This window comes from Watersipora subatra, chromosome 6, assembly GCF_963576615.1.
Source record: "Watersipora subatra chromosome 6, tzWatSuba1.1, whole genome shotgun sequence".
NCBI classification, from domain to species: Eukaryota; Metazoa; Bryozoa; class Gymnolaemata; order Cheilostomatida; family Watersiporidae; genus Watersipora; species Watersipora subatra.
In genome coordinates this window covers 37,751,383-37,778,944 of record NC_088713.1, presented here as the reverse complement: position 1 = coordinate 37,778,944, position 27,562 = coordinate 37,751,383, and the positions used below count along the sequence as shown (strand labels likewise).

Here is a 27,562-nt window from a genome sequence, read left to right as displayed (position 1 = left end):
CTGCTTACCTCCATCTTCATTGCTATCAGCTAAACTAGTAAGTATTTAATTTGTTTATATTTAGTTTGATATGGAACCAGGCAGAGAGCCAAAAAGCTGCCTCGGCTCTGACATCGGTTGTCTTTGTATTTCATACTTGTAGGTATGACTCACTCCCCTCTCATAGAAACATATTTAATAAAGCAAGGTTAGGCTAAGTGTATTTTAGTATCTAATGATTCTTAATGATGTCATTGTTCTGTTCCTGAGTTAAAATTATATTCTTTTCCACTAAGTAATGCGTGTTCTCACTGCAAACTGGAAGTCGTTTATGGCAGGCAACACCAATTATAAACTGATAAAGCTTCTTTTGAAACTTATCCTCCAGACTTTTTGAAGTTATTCTTCATTATCAATTATCTATGTTCAATAGACGGAGAACTGAACTATATAGGTCCCATTTCTCCATGTTGGCTACAGGCGTTCGTGATGTTTTACTATTGAAGCTCCCCATTAAAAAGACGTAAGAACCACTGAAAATCATAAACCTAGTTATTCTGGTACAGAATAATATTTGAGGGCTTGGTTAGTTCAACTAAAAATAAGAAATAATAGTCGCCTAATTTTGGAGCTAAAATGGCATAGTTGAGAGGTCGCTGTAGTGAAGAATGCTTAAAAATACTTATATCAGCAAAACATTATTGTATTATAAGTTGCGTCATCTTTTGCTAGGGATGGCTGCAGACATGGTTGACCCAGCAAATGATAATTAATCTACAGGCAACTTACTAGTTTACAATCCTTTGAAATGAGCACATGCTAATATATTATTTATCACACAGAAAGTGTTATGCTAAAAATGAGTAGGGTGAATTATCATTTCCTTATGCTGACAGTTTGAACGATTTGCTTACGCTTGAATTCCTCAGCTTTTTAATTCAATCATTGTTTATGTCTTTTGTAACATTTTGTTTCAGAAGGTTCTCTAGATGGTTACACTCGGCTACTTTGACATATAAATTCTAACTACTCAACAGACCAAGTTGCACGAGCCTATGATACATTTCAACTGGCATCCTAAAGGGGCCATGCTGTACTTTCCGGTTTCTGCACCAAGAATGGCTTCCCACTAGTATGCTAAACTTATCGTGATAGGCAGCAATGATGACCTACAGGGTAAGTGATACATTCAGAGTTTTAGCCCTAACCCAGGTATATATTAACTAATATTATTTATTTTAACAAATTATAATTTTGAGTTGTCACTCTTATCAGGATAATTGGTCTGAACGAAATTGACAAATTGGAGCTGTTTACACTATCCATTTTTCTGCTGGGTGTTGTCTTTAAATAAATTCATTTTATGTTAAGTATTACATTTTGGGTACATGACTAGTCTGCAGTCTTGTGAGAATCTTTCATTGTCACAGAACATACATGTATTTGCTGCTTGGGTAACTAATGCCTAATTTGAGTGATTGCAAAAGGCGATAAAATTTTCAAAGAGGTAGAAGAATCATTAGCTCTTTTAACTGAACCTGTTCATGACTATTGCAACGTTGAATTATATTTAGAATAATTCAATTATTGCAGCAGTTGCATAATGCAATTATTTGACATTGAATTATACTAGTAGCCTTCTGTGTTATCCAGGCCTGTATTCACAGGTCGTAAGTTGGGGCAGCTAATGTTAGGTGACTAGTTATGAACACCTGGGGGCGGTGTAAGGCCCCCAACAGGTTTTTCTCGTGTAGGGCGTCAGCCGGGCCTCTCATGTGAAGGTTTAATCATTTTCTCTAAAAGTATCAACAATTTTTTAATTTTTTGAGATTTGTTTTGTTTTAGGTGATGTGACTGCCGGGAGGTTTTTAGATTGAATAGGCAAAACTTGACCGCAGTTAAAACACTCAGAAAAAAAAGATCTTTTTTTTTTGAGCGTATTTACAAATATCAATTTTGCCGATTTTATTTTAAGTTCATTCAAAGGTTTTCACGCTTTTGATGAGACATGGCCAAGCGGATGTTTGTTAAAACTTGACATTTTGCAAACCTTCATAAAGGTTGTTAACAAGAATATTTTGCCGCTGATGATAATAACGACGACTAAGAACTACTAAAGGTTGATATTTATCTCTATGGCTTGGAACAAGTGATATTCTACAGCAATAAAAACCATCTCCATAACTGTTGGGCAAATAACTGTTTATGTAAATGATGTTGAGGTTGAGTTATCTGAAGCAATTTATCAGTGCGTTGGAACTGACCAAACAAATCCGTTCATTTTAACATTTTAACAAATCCGTAAAGTTTCATCGAGTTATCCGAGTTTAACTGTACTTAGTCGTGAAAAATTCCCAAATTGTTGAGGCGGCTCAGCCGGCCAGCCGCCTCAGAGAATACGGGCTTGCTGTTATCATTCATGGTTGTTCAAGGTATGCTTTTAGTGTTGGGTGCGAGAGATCCCGGATTCAGATCTTGGTCAAGCCTAGTAACCTTATTAAGAATTATCTAACAGTGCATTTTAACAAAGTTTAGCTCAAAATTTGATCTTAATGCGTTTTAGAACTGAACTTGTATATCAATTCTTTTGTATCTTAATGCAATATTTCTGATATGAAATAACAAAATAAAAATTATTTTGTTTCAATACTTTGAAAACAACCCCTAAAACAAGATATTGTGATGGAACGCGTTTTAGTTGGTCTAGTTTACTACCAATGCTCACAAAGTAACAAATATCAACTGGTTACATTCTGCAATGAGATGTAACATGTTATGTGAAATACTGCATGAAGCTCATACTTTCTAAACAAACAGAACAGATAAAAGGGGTGTAAAAGAGGCCTCACATTAACACATTTGGTACGCTACACTTTAATGACGGTATGTAACATAACATAAGCTTTACATTTAACTGAAATGAATTTTGCTTACTTACCGCACACCTAAAACAAATGTTGATTTTTAAGGTGTGGTTTAGATTCCCACATAAAATAGGTGCTAGCTCTAATTTTGTCTTCATTTTGTTTTCATTCTCTTTTTCTTTGCACTTTTTTTTTCGCTCTCACTACCGCTTTTAACCAGCCTTTTTAAAACTTTTTCAAACTGCCCTGACCATCATTAATCGTTTGATGGTACACATCTATGATTCTCATTTTGGGTGTAAGATTCCTGCGGGTTCAAACCCGGTAAAGCAACAGAACCCTTTTCATAACAAACTGAAAACTTGAAAACACCACATTACAGTTGATCCGCAGTCTTCCGTTATCTGTTTTATTAGGTTTGATGGTAACAGAAACTTTATATCAGGAGCCACAAGGTTTAGCCATCCATCTATCTAAATTTTTTTTGAGAGGAAAATTATGTCCACTAATAGAAGGATTTGGCACTAAATATTAATAGCAAGTATTTGTTTTGTTCTTTTTGATGTTTTACCTTTGTCATGAGTAGATAACTCCTTGATTTTGAATAGCTGATTAGAAATCAAAACAAATCGAACTTTAATATTGAACATCACACATGACAAGAGACATGACACCAATACTGTTGATCCTACCTTGCAATCTACTCCTATAGACTATCTGACACTATTTTACCTTTCAAACAATTTTGAAATATTGACATTTAAAAGCGAGTAGTTTAATTTTCACAAGCCAATTAACTTTTAATATTTTGGAAAAAAAGCGATTTTCCTTTAATGTCTGTTTTGGTTTATGAATCCGCGATCAGTGAAGGCATACTCAATCTTGATAAAAATGAGTACCACCTCACTAGGCTGATAGAATTGAAAGGCACTGTGGGTATATTGCTTTCTGATCCATTCAATGGACTTCTCACTTGAGAAGCAGTTTCTAATTTTGACATTATTATTGTGTTGCAAAAAAGCATACCAAAATTTGCATGTTTAATACTTGTCGGTTTATTACGATCTGCATCAATGCCCCAAACTCTTTTGCAGCAGAAAGGAGTTTTTAAGATAAAAGAAATTGCTAAAACATTTATTTCAATAAAAGCGGATTGTTTGAAGTTATCTTCTAATTCAAACAATTATGTTTACAAAGGAAGGTCTAAACAGGGTAATAAATCATATATTTTTACTAAAAGCTTACTTGTGCATGAACTTACATCTTTTCTTGTTTGAATAAACATAGAGTATAAAGGTAATCAATTCTGACACAAATGAATGACCTATTTATATAATGAAATAACTACATCAGTTTATGTGTAATGTTCTACTACTCCCATCTGCTGTTTTAAGATCATTTTGTATTTTTCTCATGCACACAAGATAAAAAAACTAAAAGTATCCATTTTTATATGCAGTGCAAAACAAGGAATGCTTTTTCATAATTTTGCTCATAAACTGAGAATTATTTTCCCATATTCCCGTATAAAACATTACCAATTTGTAATTTAATTATAATTTTATTTAATTATAAAAGTTTTAGTTTTTTTCAGTTTTTTCAATTCGTAAAATCTGCATAAATAGTAATGGCATTGCAAGATATCAACTGGAAACATGTGCTTCAAATGCTAAAACTTGGGCTATAATAGATATTTTGGGTCTTGAAAAAAGCCGCTAGGAAATCCATATTTGTAAGTCGATCTCTTTGAACAACTCTTAAGAGGTTAATAGATTGTGCGGTTAGTCTTGTTCAAATTTCTGAATAAATTTAATAGTCAAAATCATTCCATTGTTTGTATAAAACAATCTGGCAGATGCATTCCATAGCATATCTGTTATGTCTAAAAACTCGATACTAAAATAAATGACCATAACATGCACTGCATTTTTTCCCATACATAACATCTCACTTTTTGAACTACCATGTTATTAGATAATTAGTTATTGATTTGACAATGTATTTTATGACTGCCCTTTAGGGAATGATTATCCCTGAGAAAGAATTGTCTTAGCTTGGGCTGAAAGTTAATCAATTGTTAGAGAGACAGACAGAACTTGAATAAATTGTGAAAAAGCCAGACACATTGCTTAAGTGCTTTCTAGTGTGCAGGCCAAACTGACAAAGAAAGTTCAATTATCTTTTTTCCCCTTTTCTTACTTTTCCACTACCAGTTGTTTTTATTCATTATATCACTCTATCCACACTGTAACTGCTTGTGTTGCTATTAGGCTGAGGAGATGTGCAGGGATAATAGAAAGTTGAAAGAGCCAGTAGAGAAATTGAGGCATCAATGGTGTAATAACTTTGATGGTGCCTCTATCAAAGTATTGAAAAAAATACCAAAAGAGTTTTGAGTAAGAAAGCGGACTGTTTTCCTCTATAACAAAGGCTGTTACTACGCCATATGCTTTTCTTAAATAGTATTTTCATTAGACATGAAGACGTTTTAAACTTTCACAATAGGTTGTACATTCCTTATGAATGATTCAGAGGGCAGTGGATTGAATTTAAACTCTAATGACTTCGAATGACTTCACACAGTCTAAAACCAAGGTTGAAATAAAATAATTAATTCTTATTGATTTTATTTAGTCATCATTTGACATTTGGGGAAATATTTTACTAATCAACTTTTATTATCTATATACATGTGTGTATATATATATATATATATATATATATATATATATATATATATATATATATATATATATATATATAAAATTGAGTAAAAATGAAAGTTAAAGTTAAGTTTAAAACAACTTTATTACTAATAGTTTCATATTGCCATGCAATAATCATCAGTAATTTTACTCAATTTTACATCGCTCTATTTTAATATTGAGCACTTTCATGCAAGAGACTGTTCATACTGCATCTACTGTATATATATATATATATATATATATATTTACCAAATTTTAGCTGTGGATCTGCCTGTCTGCATTCTAGCTTATATAGATATTAAAATCTTGACATTGAAGTTCTGCTTTCTGATGGAGTTGAACTTACAACAATCGCTTCCACAAGTTTCTTATCCAGACGCTCTACCACTGAGCTAGATTGACCTAGTAATCATAACTGTTTCATATACCGCATGTCCCATACTCATGCTAGTTATTTTGGCATTGCCTCCACACGCTGCAATGCCTTGTTTAGAAATATTTTGGGAACTAGGTATATGCAACGCTATGCTTCTTCGTTTTTTTTGTTTGGGCAAACTTCTGCTGTCAACGAAATCACCAATAATTTATTTTGAACTTCAAATTTGGTTATTAGTGTACCGATTATATAAGCTATTTAAAGATACCCTCACTAAATTTTCCATGGTGAGTTATCTGTATCTGTTATCCGGTACATCTGATGTCTGTTATAATAAACACGATTCGCTGATGTAAATAATAAAATTTCTTGTAACAGTTTGAAATTTACTAAAATAAATACTAAAATTTCTTTCAAATATGTGTTTAGTAAATTAAATTCATTTAAGGTAAATTTAGCGTTTGGGCTGCATGTCTGTCTCAAAGGTAAAAACTCTCTGCGTAGTACGTACATTGTAATGTTATAGCTTGCAAACAACAACCAAAAATGCACTTAAGTCATTGTAGGTACCTACAGTTACCAAAGCTAACATAGTATTTGGGAACGATTTAAAATGATGATAATTTTTACTAAGAGGTGATTGCAATAGATAATGACTATGGGTTGCTATTCGACCCTATGTACATGTATTATAGCCTACAATATTTTTGCCAGCCAATTTCGGCATGCCAACAATGAAAGAACTGAAATCATATAACTTTATGAAAAATACTTTTGAGTGTAATCGTAACCAAATAGAATATATTTAGCCATTACTCTCTAATGAGTTTACATTTACATTTAAACACTATTGGATTTTTGTTTTCTTTGTAATTTGTTTCGACGAAACATTTCTTTTAAGTTATGAAATTTTAAACTTACAGCTGTTTGAAAACCTTTACAGCGGTTTTATTTATTTTTAATTCAGTTGTCCTGCACAAAACCTTTTCCTCATGATATGTTGTTTGAAAGTTACAGTTGTTTGACAAAGTTTGAAAACCTTTTTCAGTAGATTTTATTTTCTCTCCTAATTCAACTGAACTACGCAGATCATTTCTCTCATGATATGTAGTTTGAAAGTTAGAATAGCAATTGTTGTCATATACAAAAAACAAATCAATTTTCTGTCCAAATACTTTTTTCTTACCCGGGCAACACCGGGTAGAACGGCCAGTAGATTAATAAAGATCACATATGCAGAATGTCCAATTAACAATATATTAGGTGTGGCATTTAATTGAAGAGTGGCAGCATATTTTGCAACCTTTTTCATCTAGTAGCGTTTTTTTTAGAGATAACATTTGAATGAAGGGGCACTGAAACCTAGGTTTTACGCTAGATACAAGTGATTACAAAAACAGCTGAAACTTAAGAGATCATGATACTTTTAATTTAGTATTGATGTTGAACTCCTTCACAAAAAGGTTACTTGAAAATCCCTTAATTAGTGATGAACATTTGTGTCTGATCAATCCATCAAAAACTCTAAATATTTTAATAGACTTTTATCAGTGTTGTTTCTATTGTTTGAATATTTGTTGTTATTAACTATTATATATATAGTAGGAAAACAGAAGTGTGATTTGTTTGTATGAATGTTAATTATTTTTACGCATTATGTTTTTGACTATCAGTGATAATCCGATTTCAACAAGACCATTGGTGCTGCTCAGAAAAATATTGCTTTACAATTAAATGATTCCATAGCACATTATCACAGTTTCCACAATTGTTAATGAAATAATAATTCTGATTTAATTCTTTAACTACCGCATTAAATTCTGACCGAAGGATTATTTGGCTCGAACCAATTCAAACAGATTTTAGAGCAAGCCAATAAACCCCTGGTATTTAACCAATATCTCAAGAATCAAAACGGTTATCGCTTTACTGTAAAATTCATTTTATTCACAACACATTATTTTCCAAATAAGTATAACATTATTTAGTTACTCCCACTTTTGGAAAATTTCTGCCGTTTTCAGCGCAGTGTGTTTCTTATTGCCGTTACAATGAAGATCTGTTTTTTCCGTTTAAAAAAAAATGAATTGGGAAGTCAAAAAATCTCTATTGTTTACACGATTGGCAACAATTTCGATTCATTAAAGGCAAATTTGATTGTTCTAGCTAATGTTTGGGCTTCGTAATAAAAAGAAAAGTGAAACCCTATTAATAAGCCGATACATTGGTTTACGGTAGCAAAAGAGTTAAATGCAAGCATTATTAGATTTAGGGCCAAAAAACCTTTAACTCCTCTTATGTCCTTATCACGCTTCCAGCAAATCTTTTGAAAATAATGTGCTAAAATAATATCTTTAATTTAAATTGTTATACATGTACGTTTCCTGATCTGATTCTGACAATACAGTACCTGTTCATATAATGCATAACTCCTAAAGCGTAAATTCCAGATAACGTAAATAATTCATGTTAAGTTTATGCTTCATACTACATAAAACGTTCAATTTAACTTAGCACGTCATGCCGGGTGACCTCTCATAATCAATTCGAATGATAACCTATCTCAGCACACTTGAGTGAAAATTTTTTACTTTATATAGATTATATATACATCATCCTTGACCTTCTCGTTTGTGGTAATATAATGTTAGATTGCAACGAGAAAATAAATAATAGGTAGCTGTCCTATTGTCAGCTGTGCTATTGTCAGCTGTGCTATTGTTAACTGTGCAATTTTTAAAGGTGTTCATTTTGTGCAGGTTTTACATCGTCTGTCTAAAACTCTGATCATCAAGAGTTGTAGTATTGTCAGAAGTTATCTTCTATCACAACTTTGACTCCTGGATACAGATAGATGATAAACATGCAGCAGTACTCTATTTATTATAAATATTTGTTTTGGTTTTGCTTTATTGTGAACGTATAAATATTTGGTTATTAGCTTAACTTTGTACAATAGACTTTGCTGTTTAGAAATAATAAACAAACCGTTTTAAATGATCGTCAAAGGTTAGCACTCTCGATCAATTTGCCGTAAAGTTGCTGGTGTGAACATGATCTGGTGAACATCTGATCTCATCGTGTTATCTCGTGAACATGGTCTGTGAAACCAGTGAAATTGATCAGAATAAAGGGAAAGTTATTGATGCAAACCAATAATGCTGCTGCATTTATGAGGCAGCCCCAATTTAAAAAGAAGGGTCTCATGTTTTTCTTTTCGTTTGGCCAAAATGATGAGTTTACAAAGATGTTCAAACCGATAAGGCAAGTAACATGTATTTTACTGTTTGCATAACTTGAAACCCATATAACATAAACGTTCCTGGCACCGATTCTTTATGTTGTAAAAGCATCCACTATACTTAAAAATAGACTTGCCCAAAATATTGGTAGATTTTTGTAGAAAATCTTTAGGTGGTTTTTTTATGATGGAGTAAATGTTTATGTTTATTTCATCATGTTTAAAAGGCTCAAAGAAAAAAGTGTAAAATGATGTCATTAGCCACTTATGTTGCCATATTTGACATTTGTTATTGCGTTCCAGTCACAGCGTTAAGGTACAGCTACATGTAACAAATTTTTTGTTCATTCCGACGGACATCATGAAATGAACGAATTGTTCGGCCAAAATTCGCAGAATTTTTTGAGCTGTGCATGAACACCAAAATGGTCGATAGAACGTTTTTAATTGGCTTAATTGGTAAATTATTAGCAGCACTAATCAAGCTGTTTTTACAATTTATGTAGTCCAAGACATGTATAACGGCACACAATAAAAGTATGAGAACAGCTTGACATAGTACATACTATACAACTGCCTAGATTACACTACTTAAATTGCGCTACTGTTGATTCTTCATCATTCGGACACTATGGCTACAAATCGTTTCTTTTTCAATCATAACATTTTTTTAGCTGCAAACTTTTTGTTGTAGAAACATTTGCCATTTTCGCATCTAGGCATTTGGATCATATGCATTAGGTTGAATTGCGCTGATACTTTTATTGTGTATTGCTGTAAACGTCTTGGACTACACCAGTGGCAAAGGCCGCTAAATTTGCGCTCGCTAATAGTTTGTTCAACTAATTGAAAGCGCTTTGTCGACGGTTTCGGTGCGCATGCACAACTCAGGCAATTATGTTCATTTAGTGACTTTGGTAAGAATGAACGAATAATTCATTACGGGTGGCCATAACTTTACACATCTCCTTGCTGTTGATCCATTTGCAACTATAGAAGTCATAATCACATTCTTACATATTTTAATCAGAGACATTAACAATTTAGCCGCAATCAATTTTTGTTCATTTTAATTTTCAAACATTTACGCAGTCAGATTAACTCAAACATGAAAAACAATTGCAAATGATAGAAAAAATTTGATACTTTTTGACAAAATATCTTTGTTTTGTGCAATTTCATCCCTAAGTAAACTCACACTAAAAAGGTGAGCTGAATTATTCAATTGTGTTGAAATGATTCACAGTATCGACAAACAATAACCATTTAAGAACTTCATAAAGGGAAACAGCATTACTGAATTTTCAATTGGAATAGCTAGGAAGCCATATATTCACCATATTTTTTGACACACAACCATTATGCTTTGTACCTGAGCAAATTAGAACACTGGTTATGACAAGATTTAAAGGTGGAGAGGAAACGAGATAAATAGAGGAAAATATGAGAAGATTGGTTTTAGTTTTGTATGAAAGAAGTGTCTTCGGATTCCTGAAATTGCTGCAAGCCGAATGCTAATCAGTCACATCATTGGTAGATGACTTTCTAGTCTTGCTAAAATTTCATATGAAGTTATGAAAAAGATGTTGCAATGAGGAAAAAAGCAAAAACGTTTATTTACATTAAAATTGAAGGCTTTTCATCCTTTATCTATAATAAACCAGTGATCGCAATGATAATAACTCAAATGTGTACAATCAAAAAGGAGTTATCATATTTTGCCAATAGCAAAAACATAACTCTTAGGGAACACGGGTAGTTGCTAAAAGTAGCGATATATTTCTACACCAACACTGGTGTGAGATGGCTCAAATTTTTACTCTTAACAGGAAAACATAACTTCACTCTTCACAGACTTAAGAACAATTTATTGCTGTCAGTTATCAATTACTTTTGAAAAGTACAAGTTTCTCACAGAAACATAAACATTAACGATTGATATGATGGTAGCTCAAAAGGTACTGTCAGAAAGCAGTTGCTTTCTTTTGTTAGCAGTGTTGAGATAACTCTTAAGAATGGTTGATATTTCTTGATAATTGCAAAATGTACATCCATTGTCGCTGGTGATGAGATGTTTTATTTGGTTCTGTTTATATTACCATTTTCAACATGCAAAGTGTCCTAGACTCAACAAGCATTTATTTTGATCACATGGTTTACATTGCAAATAAAAAGTTTTCATTCAGAGTCAGTACATGGAACTGATCTCTCTAAATAATTTTATTATAAAGAAATCTGTTGTGGTTGTGAAAGCATAAATGGCAGCTCAGAAAAATCTAAATAAGTGTACCTAAATTTTGTGTTATATAATAGGAAGTTATATGCATACAAAACAGCAGCCGCTGTTGAATTGGTTCAGAAAGCCTGCGCAAGATGCTAAAATAGTACAAGGTAAAACAACTGCATAATATAGAGCTGATCACAAACATTGTTGAGACATGCAAGATATCAAAAGTGGCACACTGATCATATTCATAACTTATGATTTATTTGATTCAAAACTTGTGAACCGCAAAGAATAACCTTGTATATGAAACCATCTGGTTCCTCAATATTAACAAGGTAAATCAGAATAACATGATATCGGTAATCTATTAGTAATATATTTATGTAATACTACAATGTAAGAATTGAATAGGTGAGAGTTTCTATGTTTGACAAGCAAATCATCCCTCAAAGCAAAAACGTCAAAGGAGATAAAACTAGATAACTATGTCAGTAGATTTGTCAGTAAACGCTACAGCTGTCTGAAGGGGTGTAGACTGGTGTAGCAGGTAATTAATCTGGGTTAGATGGGTTGTATCCAGGGAACAAAAACAGTTTCTTTCGAAGAGTGCAATCCATACTTGGCTGTTGTCCATCTCCATACTGTATGCTTTGCCTTCTCACTTTCTCCCTAATCTAGTGTAGCAGAAAACAGTGTCACCGAGTATACATTTGTAATGGTTCTATAAATATCACAACTTTACAAACATAGTAACTCTTTACAATTGTCTGCAAAGTCTAATTTAACACTCGACTTATAACCACTTTTCAAACATGAAAACAGGTAAATTTTAACCTAAAGCTGCCTGAAATAATAAAACTTTTTGTAACATTTAAAAAAAGATTTGAGAATTTTCAACCAACTAAGCCTGAAGCTTTTAGAAACGTGTTGAATAAGTACACACATGTTTAAAGTTCTCATTCATATAGTTAGATTCGACATTGCTTTAATAATATTTAGCAACTCTTTGTGCATACATATCCTTTAATTTAAAATGATGAACTTCAAGCATGACTCGCGATAGACGTGAAAAAAAGGAAAATGCCAATTTTTTTTATAGATTTAATGCCAATACTATAAAAATATGAGCGAACATCTTCAGATCAATTATTTCAGCAACTAAAAGTCTCTGAAAAGGTCCTGTAAAAAAATTGACCATGAAGGTTGATAGCCGCTATTGTAGCATTCTGCTAGAATATCAGAATGCTACAATACGTAGCATTCTGCTAGAATAGCAAAATGCTACAATACGTAGCATTCTGCTAGAATAACAGAATGCTAACAAAATGCTCGCTAAAAGAATAGCACTATGGTATTTTGCAATTCCAGCTTTTTCTAAGAAGCAAGAAAAAATATTTATTTAGATTAAAATTTAAAGCTAGTCACCCCTCAACTATATATCAGTGATCGCAATTATAACTCGAAAGCTTATTATCCAAAAGAAATTATCATCTTTTGCCAAAAGAAAGAAGATAACTCCTAGGAAACAATGGTAGTTGCTGAAAGTATATACCTACACCAACACTGGTGTGAGATGGTTTAAAATTGTACCTGCAAGAATAACTGCTAGGATAGTATGCTATTATAGAAGCCATTCTAACACCTATTGCAAGCAAAATGGCTCTTTGAAATTCTTTACATATACCCTGTAAAATTATACATGACAAAGTGTCAAAATCCATTTATCATAAAGTGTGGCACAGTAATCCCTTGCTACTTTGCGGCTCACCCTTCCTGGTTTCAGTGCTCTGCGGTTAATGACAGTCAACGAAAAATTTAAAACACAAGAAAATTAATTGAAATCCAACATAAAAGAACTAAAATGCATGAATACCCATACAAAGAATACATAGTATTTTTAATGCTGACACAGGAGAAGCTTCCGTGAGCATCGGTGTGCAAGCGGCAGTCATTGTTTGCTATTTTTGTGCAGCGTTATGCCTTTAAGGGTGTGAGTGAAACATACTTGTTAAACTGCTCAGTGAGCCTCTTAAGCATCTACTACTTTCAATATCGTGTAAAGAACTTAAAAATTAAAGGAAAATGCTTACAAGTTAATTAAAAGGTGTGTTTACTATATATGATAAAGGCACTGCCAAAGGTTATACTTTTTCTCATGTTTAAAAACATGTTATTTTCTTCCCACAGCAAATCAAATTAATCACAAGTACAAATATTCAGACTAGAAAAAGTCCAAACGGCGCACGTACTACATAACAGCATTCTCTTGCTTAAAGTACTAGAAGTGAATTTGAAATATGAACTGAAAGTCAATGAAGACAATTTTAATGTAATTATCTTATAAAAAATAAATACATGTGTAAAAATTAGTTTAATTGTACTGGTGTTAAGATTTTGGCTCATACACATACTCTAAAAACTAGCTTCTTTTTTGAAAATTTTCATATACCGTGAGGGATGCCGGTCTTCATCAATCGATAAAAGTGAAGTATTTATGTATACAGTGAATATTAACTTAGTCCTACATGCATCTATACGCTTGGAGTTATCTTCTTTTAGTGATGTTCATTCGAGACAGTGATTACTTTATGGAAGACAAAGAAATGAATCCAATCGCAAAAATTAATACATTGAACTCGTTTATTATTAAGCAAGTGTTTTCATAATGTAGTGTGGAAACAGTAACATGTTCATTATTACATCAGGATATGGCTTCTGTGGATGCACCACCATACATGCTGTCATCCCGTGTCAACAGATGATTATTCATTCTGATTATTACTCATCTTTGTTAACCCCAATCAAGGCAAACGCAACTGAATTTACCATCAACTGTGAAGACAATGAGGAATGAATATCATGCCTGAGCAAAGCAATTATTGGGATCTCTTCAAATTTTTAGGTCTAATTTTAATTGTGTTTGGCTCATATTTGTACTTTTGTAATTTCTAAAGCCGAATATTATAAATAAACAATTACAACGCTAAAATTGGCATAAACTTTAACTGGAACATAAATTTTCTCTTACCTGTCTCTCAAACAAAGTCTTAAGGTCTCGATGACAGGCATGTTAGCAAAGGGACTCGACAATAGCATTAATAAACCAGGAGCCGAATCGCCGATTCCTATATGCCAGGTGACCTGCCACATTAGAACAGAGTTTAAGTGTGTTATACTAGATAGGCTGGTGAACTGAAATCATTCTTAAACATAAGATGTGCTGAGCATCAAATAAGTTTATCTCAAAATTTTCACTAGAGTAATAACCAGCCTATTTAAATAGGTAAAAAAGTACATTATTGAATGGCAAACATATTCTCAATCAACTGTCAGTTCTTATGTTTACCAGGAAAACTGGCTTTCCAGATTAGCAGGTCATCAGTGTTCAAAACTGCATGAGACCTTGGCAGGTGCATCAGGGCAGAGGATGGGGTTGGCTCAGAAAGTGTTGTTAGCGTTGCGGCCAAGCAGAGAGGGACTCCACTGGTAGGTAAGCTAGTAACTGATGGGAGAGAAAAACCTGGATGAGATGATGAAGTTGAAGGTTGAGCGTCATGCACCGTGACTCTATCCTGAAATCCTACAATAAATAAGAAATTTGCAATGTTTATCTCAGATGTGTTATAAATATTGTTTGCAGAGGTTTAATCATTGATTATAGTTTTACTGCATTTAGTAACCAATAATATGGAAAGATAGAGTGGAAGCAATTTGATTTACAATATATAAAATTGTAATTGTTTAGTATGGTCAGATGAGTATTAATAGATGACTGTTTCATGTCAATTACATCTATGAGTAGAGCAATGCAGGACAGACTAGTTTTTACAAATAGCTGCAGAAACCAGGTAACTCACCACCAGAGCATGCCTGAATAATAAGTAGTTTTGGTTTCCTTGCCATTGCTGGAAAGTTCTGAGCTGATAAGGCATTATTAATGTCTGTTCTTTGTACCATTGTTCCATCAGTCCCAGATATGCCTGTCTCAGAACCATGACTGAGGATGATTAATACAAACATTCCATAATTTACATGCTCAGGCCTTTCTGTTTCATTACTGATCACTTCCAACATTCGCTGTAAGGCAACCATTAGAAGCTTAAAGTTATGTAATAGGTTTAAATAATGCTTTTCACAAACAGAATAGTGACACTGCTACAAAATTAATACTATTTGGTTCTAATTTCGAAATTCTAGTAAAATATTGGAAGTGCTTTGCAGCAATATTTGAGATAAATATTAACTATTTTACCCTATGCTAACATTTGACAAATTTTGTTGTATTTTTATATAGCATTGGGCAAAGCCTTGGCCGGGATATTGTTTAATTTAATTTAAGCCGACAGCACACAGCCTATAGACCCCTGCGTGTCAATTTGCAATGCAAATTTCTAGCAGGTCTTCAAAACAAAAATCCAAGAGCATGTTCATAGATGATAATTGTTCTTAATGCGATTAGCAGGAGAGTAGTTGAGAAGCTGGTTTTCAGGAACCAAATCAAGTTTTAAAATAAAATATTTTTGGTGACCTGATGGAAAACACAAAACAAATATGTGTGAAGTTTGAATGACATCAGCTAAAATATGTAAAAGTATAACGTTTATACAGACACGCACACACGCACAAACACACACACAAACACACACATAAACACATATGCGTGCTCACACATATGCGTGCTCACACATATGCGTGCTCACACACATGCACACACGTGCACACAAATGAAAGCATGCACATACACAACAAAGTACATACACACACAATAATACCTACACCATTGTGCACACTACGCTGACACAGACACTAACACTCATACTAATGTGTATGCTAACTTGAGTACTAACAGACTAATATGCACAAACTGATTATCAATGAGAAATTTATTTACATCAAACTCCTTTACTCATGTTACCTGCAGCCATATTGAATACATGATACGGTTAAGCTTTCATAGCATTAAAATATTGTGAGGTCATAATATTTCAAACATGCAACAACAAAAATTGAAATATAGTTTAACACTTTTAAAACATTTATTTTTCAAATATCATCGGTTGTTTGTGAAATTTAAACAAAGTTTTCAATAATAATGTACCTTTATTTTAAACTATTGTTAAACCATATAAATATATTTCACTACAAACCTGACCGGAGAGATTTTCCTCACGGAAGCAAAGAAATCCAAGTTTGTCAAAGAGAGACAAGATTCTCTGACCGTCCAAAGTAGACCCTTGTCTGTAATCAGAGGTTCCATCAGGATATGTGAAAGTTATGTTGTTAATAAGGAGGCAGCGTCCTTTCATGGTGCTCATTCTGTAAACCTGTGTTAACAAAAGTCACAAATAGAACCCACAACTAGAGATGTTAAGAACTTAGTTCAATTCACATGAATTTGGTTACAGATAATTTTAAATAGATGGACTGACCTTTCCATTGCTTAGCATTCATTAAACTAGTTATTATTTTACAGGCTAAAAGGACTCACCTCATCTGAGTAAAAGAGATCTTTAACAGAAGTTTTAGAGCAGAGTTTCACAGTCAGTTCCTCAGAAGCCTGGTCTAAAGTGTCAGAGAGTGCGCTGTCACTTGAGTCGCCATCTTGCTCAGGTTGAACAGGAATTGTAAGCCTTTCTTGTTGTTGATGAACCGGTGCCACAACCTGCTCTGTAGCTGTGAAATTATATGCTAATATGTTAACATTATGATGTGCTTATGAAAAATAAGTTGAACAAAGTATCAAACTGTAATAAGAGCATTCTCACAAAACTTATAGGCAACATTAAAGTATTTGATGCAATGATATATTATACTTTTGCATAACTAGTACCTCATGTTTTAATAATTTTTTTCAAATCGTCAAAATTGGTAAACGTGTCTGATATTATAAAGATTTTTCGTGAGTATTAAAAACAATGATACACTGCTATCAGGATTTAAATATAAATGAAAATGGTGTTTCATATTGATTGTATTTATTAAATACGGAAAAGCAGTAAGAAGTCATCAAGCATGCTACTTGCTTCCCATAAATTGTTAGTCTAAAACATTCTATTCAGGCTTCGTTGTCAGCAGTTTTTTTCGCAAGCAACAGAAAATTAAAAACATTTAAAAACTAACATGAAAGTGCCAGAAAAGTAGGCTTAGTTATTATAATGACGAGTAACTTTTTAAACATAACTTTCATCTTTTTATTTCAACAATTGATCATTAGCTAGACTTAGGTGATCATTAATAATTAACTACTAGCAGTTTTACTACGGAAATATTTAATCTTTCAGAACTTTGTAGGCAGTATCTGGACAATTAGTGAAATACATGACAAGCCATTGATAGTGAATATCACATAGTCATCTAAAGTTTTGATCTTACGCTAAGTTTCTACTTAGCCTCAATTGAACTAGTTGGTTTGCTATCACCAAAGAAAACTACTGTTTGAATGCAAGTCAGTCACCAAGTGTTATTAGAGCTGTAAAACATATGTTGGAATTTTATGGCAAGAAAAAAAATTATTTACAAGGCATGTGTACCTGCAGATGCCACAGGTAGAGTGTCTAGATAGTCCTGTATGATAATTTTCTTCTCTTCATCAAGCTGATGACCTAAGTATAAATCGGTAAAACATTAATGAGGTATAATCAACATGTTAGTAGAGATTAAACTACTTTAGTAAATTTAGTTAGTTGACATTTTAACTCACAAGGTCTCATGAGGGCTGATGGTACAGTCGGCGTTTTAATTCTAGTTATCTCTGCCTGCTTTTCACAAGTCAACTTTTCTACTCCCAAATATCGTGTGACTGCGAGTGCTTTACCTTTTGGACAGAACCAATCTGGATCGACAAAATCTTCTGGGTTTGGGTCTTTTAGAAAAAGGCAATGACCACAGAAGATACGAATATATGGTTCACTTGCAATCCATGCATTTGAAAGCAGTTTCAAGATGCTATTGGTTGAATTTTCAAGCTGTTTCCAGATATCTCCAAAATGAGGTTCGTCAGAACTAGCTTCCAGAGTAACTTTTTGACCACAGACATCATGTACCAAACTCACTTGCCACTCATCATGATACACCACAGCACCATTTGTAGCAATATTTTGTGTGTTTATGTCACTTGAAAGCTCGTTCAACACAGCAACTGTCATTAGTTGGAACCCATATCTGGGGAGTGGAAGTCCTCTCAAATTGACGTGTAACCGAAGCTCATACCTTCTCTTTTCCCCCAAAAATTCGTTCATGGTCTTCGGTGAAAAATATGGTATTGCGTAGCCATATCTATGCTTTTTAGAATTCAATATTATGGGCCCTTGTACAATCCAAAAGCTTTTTAACAACTCGATGGCAATGTCGGGTTGAAAGTCTGATTCAAGTTTGAGGAGATGGTGTAATAGCGCTTCTTCAAGGATGCCATTTCGAGTGAAGTTTTTGACAAACTGTTGATATAAAGCAAAACTAATAGGTTTTCCTTTAAAATCAAACTCACGAAAATTATTTGCTCTATTTTTCCAAAGACGGTCTGACTGGTGATGAAAGAGAATTGAAATCATTTTAGTCATCGCTGGGATGTCACGGAATATGTAACTTTTCAAAGACTCTACCGACTGGAACCAAAGAACATCACCTATGTTATGCATGTAACCCAAAATATGCATTGAGCTCTCTCCAGGAAAGCTAGCCAGAACTTCTGAAACAGTGACTACAGGTTCTGTCAAACTTTTTTCAACAAAGTTGCACATATCATTCCATTTCTGTGGTAGAGAAACCTTGTACTTCCTGCAACGGAAATCAAGAGCTTTTCTGAGATCTTCTATTTGGTGTGACTCTTTGCCAAACACGAATGTGTTCTCTTCATTGAACACCTCAACTCCCTTGTTGGATAAAAATTTGGTTTTATGGAGAACCTGCTTTGTTGCTCTACTTTTTAGTTGCTCAACATTCAGCATCTCATCTCGGAGTTTCTTAGAATGATTAAACAGACAATCTTTGTAACTCTGTAGCTCCGAATCTGAAACTTTATCAGAGTGAGTAAGGACTAAAAGTGGAGACTCTATTAACAAAGGACATGCAAGATAGATGTGAGATAACCACTGCCAGCAGAGTTCCTCAGTTGCTGCTTCTTTTCCTTTTTCTTTGGCCAGAGATTTAAATGCATTCAAATTAACCACGATCAACGGAATGTTGCGTTCCTTAAGAATGTACCGATAGGTGATATGATATACTTCATGACCCCCGTGATCAATCATTTTGGCGTATGAATTGTCTAGTTGCACTCCTTCTATTTGAAATACTTTTGTTGTTTCATCTAGCATGTTGGTCTCGGAGCGGTTAGTGAGTTCACGGCTTCTTGATTGCAAGGATCTAATGAGGCTTGTTTTCCCTGACATTGAATGGCCAACTACCGAAACTGGAACAATCGTCAGTTCAACTGGTGTTTCTGATGCAAGGTCTTCAAAAAATGTTTTAATTGCTGTTAAACTTTGTTGACACACTGCATAAGGAGGAGAAACTAGATTAAAGCAGCCATCACAATTAAGACTGGTGAGATGTTTGAGGTTCAGAATCTTCTCATCGATCTTTGTCAGGTTCTTGTTGTGAGAGATGCTCAGCGCGCGTAAATTTTGCATTTTGAACACACAAGACAGAATTTCGGTTAGTTTGTTGTCACCGCAGTCTGACTCCTCTAACTGATCACAATTACCCAGGCTGCAACCAGAGACAAATATATGAGAAGGATGAGCATTATTTATATTCAAACCAAATGTGGAAATTTGTAGCTTGTTGCTCAAATGGAAAAACTTCAACCTTGTCTGTATATGCTAAAGTATCGTAATTTTATCATATTAACCCAAATTTATTTTCATATCGACATTGCCTTTATAATAATATTATAAAGGCAATGTCGATATGCATTATTATACTTATAATTATACTTATTAACTTTAGCATTATTATATTATAATAATGCTAAAGTTTCTTTTTGTTTAAGTCAACAGCGGATAATACCGAATCCTTGCTGCCATATTTCCTCTAAAGAGACAATGCTTAGAAGCAAAATCTTACTATCAAGACTTAGCTCAGCTGTGTCATGTTATTCAGAACATAGTTTAATGGCTATTCTTACAAATGAAACAAATCAAGGAAACCTCTTTTCTCTGTTATATACCAATATGTTAAAAACGGACAAGATGCTGTATAAAGTCTGGTGCTGCATTTACTCAAGTTTTAAACTTCAATATTGCAACATCTATTAGGGTTGGAAAAATTTATATGTACCGATTACTTGTAAAGTATACAAACATTGCTATGTATAACTATTGTTACAGGCAAAAAGTTATTTTAAATTCCAACAGATAAGTCACACTGATCTAATGAAAGTGCAAAACGTTTGTTATTTATCACAGTCCCTTTTCAAACTGATCAGAAAGCAAATACTCCCTACATATCACGTGTATATTAATGTTTGTTATTAAATTGGTTCTCCTGGTAAATTACATGATTGCGGGACAATGAGCAAACTACTATTTTTAAAAAAATTGTTTGGTTAATTAAGATGGTATTTTGAGACTATATTTGACAATTATATTAAATAGAAATGCTCAGCTTCTAGTGCTACTATCCATAACTACAATTAATGTCATACAAACTGAGGTTACTAAGTAGCTCTTCCATGGTATGGTTGCTGGTGGTAACTAAAATTATTATCGGTTATTTTAAATGTAAGCATTTTATTGGATGTAATTGAGGAATACATTTAATACACTACTTAATTCCTGTCATTAAGTGTAATACAAAACTTTGGCTGTTTCGAATTTAATACTTGATTTAGTGAGCATTTTAAAATTAGGTGGTCAACTTACAATTACCATAGTGAAATTATTAAAACATAATATTTAATAAGTGTAATAAAGATATTAAATAGGTTTTTACCAGAGACATTTGGCAACTTTAAAATTTCATTTTTTGTGAATAAACCATTGTACAATAACATTTTTGATTTAAAAATGAAATTTCGGTATTAAATGTTGCATTTATTTTCAATTCAATTTAGATTTTCAATATTATTTCGAAGCTAAAAATATATTATAATATGCAAGTGTATCGCTATCTACAGAGCTGAAAACTACATTTTATTTTGTTTGGCCAATTAAAAGCATTACAATACTGCATACAAGACCATTTGAAAAAGCCAGTGTCTCCATAGTTACACTCACAGAGTTGTAAAAATGGTTTATTTAGGCGTAGTGAGTAGCTTATGACACTAACCCTTAAGATCTTAGACGTGATTGAAACTTATTATTAATTGATTAAATTTTTAACTTTTCACAAAGTCTGATTTCAATTAAAAGATTAAGCTTTTTATTCTGATGTTTTAGTATAACTTTATAAAAAGTATGACAATAAAATCCTTGGAATATAATGCAACTTTTTCTCATAACAATCTGCAAGTTGATTCAGAGATGACAGTTCAACTATGGCGTAACCTTTTTATGTGCATAGCAGCATTTCCGACCAATAGGTAACCTGTTAGCGCAAATGAGTGTTATTTATGTAAGCAAACTTTCTTCAAATGAAAACTACAGTTATTAAAAAAAATTTGAGATTCCTTGTTAAAAGAAACAAGATCATTAGCAATTCTGTTATGTGTACCGGCTAAACCATGGCACAATGGCTTATTGTTTTTTATAGGATTAGCATCTATAGTGATTGTTGCCAGTTTAGTTTCAGTAACAACTGTGCTTTTGTATATTAACTGATTTTACCTGCAATTTATCGCTAAAATTTCATTTCATATTTTGGTGTGAAATATATTTTTATCTACTTCCTACTGGCTAAACTTTGCTAACTTGCCAGATGAAACCTAAATGATGATAGAAAAAACTTAAAATTAACAGCAGAAATTGGCTTGTAACAAACTAGTCAAGGTCAATAAATGCAATAAAATGGACAATAATTACAACCAATCATTGCTATCACCTTTTCGTAAGATATTTACGAATAACGCTTTCTATCAGTCTATCTTCAAAAATCATCAATAGATTTCCTATTTGCTAATTGTTCCATTTTTTTGAAAAACACTCACATAAACATGAATACTTTCTCACGGCTTCATTTGCAAAAACTGGAGTCTTATAACTCACTGATATTACAGATAGTTTTTTTATTATTATTTCACTAGAACAAAACTAACTCACTCTCTGTGAGAACCAGCAGCAGTTAATAGCAATTAAATATTCTAACAATGCTTCTAAGAGCTTTTTGGAAAAAACAAATTTTTGCAAAACTCAGCTTACAATTTTTATGATATTTTCTTAACTGCTCGGCGGTGTTTTGGACAAATTAACAACAAATTGGCGCAATCGATGAGCTTTCAGTAAAGTTCTTTCAAATAGGAGCAACAGTTTTTTGAAAAGGTTAAGTTTCTTTGTTGAATAAAACTAACTTATTAGCAAACATGTTTTCTGTACCAGCCAAACCATGTCCATGTTGCAACAGTTTTCTGCTTTTGTAGAGAATCATCATCTATATTGATCCGTGACGATTTTGTTTCGGTCACCGTTGTGGTTTAGTACACCAACTGACTTTATTTGATAGTTGAAAATAAACTTTCTATAGGATATATAAAACACCAAACTACATTATTTTGTGTCTGTTCTTATTAAATAGACTGTATATACACTCTCTACAGATTGGATTTTTCTAACCCGCAAAGAGTACTTGGAAGGTGTTGGAAGATGAAATCTTAGAATTATCAGCAAAAACATGTTTCTAACAAACAGTAAAAGTCAGTAAGCATTATAAAAGGACCAGCAATTATAATAAACAAAATTAAGCGCAGTATTTTTACATTTTATTAACTTGCACCACTGATTAAATTTGCTATTCCACCTAAATGATTTAACCTGATTTTTGAAAATTTGATATACAACTGGTATTTATGCAATATCTCAAGATTTAATGCAGATATTGTTTCAGCGTGAAATGCATCTCACTTACAACAATATTTTATTGTTATATGCAAGTTTAGTACAAAAGAGTTTAGTGAATCATACTATCTCAAAATTCCTGGCTCTTCATTTGCATTCACCACGAATGTGGTGAGTTATTTTTGCCAAGATGGTAGCGATCTGAACTTTTGCTTTAGAAAAATAAGTAAAAATGGATTGCTTAACAGAACACTTTTAATTGGTTGGAACTGAAAGACAAGGTTGTTTCGTTGGAGACAAAATTTGATTGGTCCAGCTAGTGCGTAGGCTTTGTAAAGAAAAAAAATGAAACCCAATTTCTTAGCCAATTCATTGACAGGTGGTCTGTACTTATACTATCGCATATGCCAATAGTGATGCGCACGGTAGCGAAAGAGTTAACAAACAAAACAATGGTAGTGAACAAATACCAAATGCCAACTGCAGCCACTGCTGTAGTTTTTTACAGCAACTGACTTTAATTGCTAGGTATAGCTAAATCTTCTATGTAGTATTCAAAGCAGAAGTTGAGATTCTGTTGCGTTCTTTCTTACTAAAATAAACTACTTTTACATATTCTAAAAGTTAGATTTTTTTCATCCACAAAGATTTACTTAAAAAGTGTTGACAGATGAGAACTTAGAACTATCAGCAGAAACATGTTTGTTACAAATCAGTAAAGGTCAGTAAGCATTATAAATTGAACAACAATCGTTACAAACATTTTACCACTAATATAAGGACAGCTAGATCCATTATCAGTCTTTAGATGTTACTAACCTTTCAGGTTGATACCTTTGACTAAACTTTCTGAGAGACCCCAAAGAATGTGATGGACCCAGTAGTAAAGACGCATTGTTAGCGAGCTCAAGAACTTCTAGTTGAAAAAGCTCTGAAAAGCTACAATGCAAAAACAAGGGCAAACATTAAGACATCTAAAAACTAACAAAAGAGTGGAGCCTGGTTATGGTTGAATGCAAAAGTAGCAATAAACTGCATTCCACATCAACTAGATTTATATCAGTTCGTTTACCAAAATAAAACTTTCTGCTTCAAACAATATCAATGGCTTTCATGTTTTCTCGCTGTTCCATTTGTTCTAACAAAGCACACACATAAACATGACTGCTTTCTCATGGTTTTACATGCAGAAACTGGAGTTCTATAGCTCACTAATGTTACTGTTATTTTTTTAGATAATCTGAGTGTAACAAATCTAAAAAATTTATGTGAAAACCTGAAGCGGTTATTGACAGTTCAATATTGTGAAAATTCTTTTAAAGCGATGTTGATCAGGAACAAAAAATCTTTGCAAAAACTCAGCTGAGTTTTTCATGATACTTTTTAGTCACCAAGTTATTATCACAAACATAACAAATGATGGAGAAGTGTCTATCATCTATACCTACATTTAATGTCATAAAAACAGAGGTTACTGAGTACCCTGTGGGTTCTTGTTGGTCAGAATAGTTATTGATATCTGAAAATATTATCATTGATTTTAATTATAAGCGTGGGAGCGGATTTAATTGATAAATAATGCTAATATTTAATATAAATTTTTGCCAAAAATAACAAAACAATATCTTATACAGTAGTTCACCATGGTATTATATCTTTTACTATTGAGCTAAATTTGCTATTCCACCAAATTAATTTAAACTGATTTTCAAAAATTTTATATACAACTGGTATTTATGCAATATCTCAAAAGTCAAAGCAGAGACTGTTTTACTTTAAAACACATCTTATTTAGGACAAAACCTTCTACTAGAAAGAAGAAAATAGTTTAGTGAGTCTTACTCTCGAAACTTTCTGGTGCTTCCTTGGTATTGAACGAATGTGGTGAATTTATTTTTGCCATGATGGTAGCCATCTGATTTTCCCATTTTGATAAATAAGTACAATGGAATTGTTTAGCAAAATGACTTTCTATTGGTAGAACCTGATTGAAAACAAAGTCGCTTCATGGGAGATAAAATTTGATTAATCTAGCTAATGCATAGGCTTCGTAATGAAAAAGTGAAAGCCTATTCATAGGCTGATAGTCTGTATTTCTATTATCACGGTTGCCGATAGTTCAGAAAACGGTTCCAGATAGTTTGGCACACGGTAGCGAAAGAGTTAACTGAATATTTTATAATTGGCTTTTTATTTAGGCACATTATTAAATTGTAAAAATTCTGCTCATAATAGTTACACAATGTAACAAATGTCATTCATTTTTTAATGAAGAGATGCATTTGTGAACATTATTTTTTTGTGGTGAATAAATCATTGTCAAATATTTTCGCAGTTTTAAAAATAAATTTTTGCTACCACCATGTTTCAAGTACTGTAAAACTTCTATTTGAGCCTCACCTTTATTTGAACGCCACCTCTTTTAAAACACCACTGTAAGAAAAGGGTTGAAAAATACAACACAAATCTTTAATTAAACTCTATTATTAATAAAATGTCACTATAATAAATAAATAACAAGTCCCCAAAATATACAATTTTTACAACTAGAGAAATAATATAACATATAACTGAATGAAAATTCTATAAAATTTAATAGGAAAACATGTTTTATAAGAAAATTTCGGTGTTTAATCGTGTGCTGCATAGTATAAGCCATAGTCAAAGCTCCATAAAATAATGTCCCCAAAATATACAACTTAGTTCTTTGACTAAATGTTCTATTAATAGCAAGCGTTCAGTTTTAGATAAGTGGTGTGAGAAAAAACTGTTAGATTGAGTAAAGACAAATTCAATGAAACTAACTGCACTTACAGTATAAAATAAATATGATTTTATTAAAATTTAACATAATAATAGGCCTGCAAACCAGTATTTACAATACAATTAACATAAGTTTAAAAGGTTTTAGCAAATTTTATGAGCATTTATAACAGAGGATTGAAAAAAAATAGATTAAACTGAAAACTAGAGACCTATGACCTAACTTAATTTGTCAGAAACTGTTAGAGCAGACAAAAAATTAACTTTGGTTTTTCCTCTTTTACGTATTGCAGTACAAAACACATGTGAACATAAAACAAACACTTTCACTCTAAACTTACAGTCACACAGTTAGTTAAACTGGTCTAGTAAGAAATAATGGGTAGATGATGCTAGCGACCAAGATCTTATATATGTTTGCATTTTACCATTTATTGTTTACATATTTGGTTTCTCACAAAGTCTGAATTCATCAGACAAATTTAAGTTTCCTACCAACACTTTAGAGCATCTGCATGAAATTGAGTCACTTTTCTTTCTTAGTAGAAATGCAAAAACTTTTTGTTACAAAATTCCATTAGATTTATGGTTGACAACTCCACCTTTGGATCATCACTTACATCTTCGATGTTGTTTTGGGAAAACTTAGAATGAACGAAACAAGTTTCTTAGCAATCTCCTTTTGTGTTCCAGCAAACCATGCCCCAACGAGTTTTTCTATTTTTACATAGTAATCATCTATAGCACATGTGTCAAACTCACGGCTCGCTGGCCTCATCTGGCCCGCCTTGTAATCTTATCTGGCCCACAAAATCATTTTACATTATTGCTATCCATGGCCCATTGATATGAAGCACTGACAGGCCCGTATTCCCTGAAGCGGCTGAGCCGCCCAAATTTTTAATGATTTTCGGCGGCTAAGTACTAAGAATTGCAGTCTAAGCTCATTCACTTGGAATTTCCAACAACTAGCAACTAACTATAGCTAGTCCATCGCAACTAGCAACGAGGTTGAGAGGCTCACTAATCTAGTATTAGTTTCGCCTGCCACTAATGCAGTGACTGATCCTTTTCTGCATTGAAGCGAATCAAAACGTTGATGAGGAGCACCATGGGGCAGGCTGTCTAAATATTATTCTAATATTATACATATATAAAGCTGTTGAAATAGATACAGAATCAGTTGTAAAATATTTCTGCCATGGACACATTGACAGAACAAGAGCTATTGAAATAAAGAGGTGATAGCTCTGGTTCTGTCAATGTCCCTCACAGAAATCTGTAGTGTCATGTGTTTTATATCATACATTGAATAAAGAAAAGGTTTCGCTTACCATGGACCATAAACAATATATTTATGTAGATTTTGATGCTCACAATTGATTGCATTTATGCATACTTTGAGGGTTGTTGATGCTTAAAATGTCTATAGCAGTTAGCCTGATGAGAGCTGCTGTCTATTCTGAGAATCTCCACAACA

General features: G+C 32.9%; 1 protein-coding gene across 2 annotated transcripts in view; it reads right to left on the bottom strand.

The window, feature by feature from the left end:
• The window catches only part of LOC137398898 (uncharacterized), a 194,923-nt gene extending 174,832 nt beyond the window's left edge, over nucleotides 1-20,091 (bottom strand). The window contains exons 1-8 of one of the 2 annotated variants that reach the window (XM_068085060.1): nucleotides 18,096-20,091; nucleotides 17,926-17,997; nucleotides 16,884-17,068; nucleotides 16,543-16,719; nucleotides 15,253-15,472; nucleotides 14,742-14,975; nucleotides 14,424-14,536; nucleotides 11,893-12,069 (exon numbers count right to left, since the gene is read on the bottom strand). In XM_068085060.1, the coding sequence (XP_067941161.1) occupies nucleotides 14,466-14,536; nucleotides 14,742-14,975; nucleotides 15,253-15,472; nucleotides 16,543-16,719; nucleotides 16,884-17,068; nucleotides 17,926-17,997; nucleotides 18,096-20,019 (2,883 nt within the window). In that variant the 5' untranslated portion in view covers nucleotides 20,020-20,091 and the 3' untranslated portion in view covers nucleotides 11,893-12,069; nucleotides 14,424-14,465. Of the gene's footprint in view, nucleotides 1-11,892; nucleotides 12,070-14,423; nucleotides 14,537-14,741; nucleotides 14,976-15,252; nucleotides 15,473-16,542; nucleotides 16,720-16,883; nucleotides 17,069-17,925; nucleotides 17,998-18,095 lie in introns of those variants that run through there. The other variant, XM_068085059.1, reaches the window with a different exon arrangement.
• Between the last annotated feature and the right edge of the window lie 7,471 nt (nucleotides 20,092-27,562).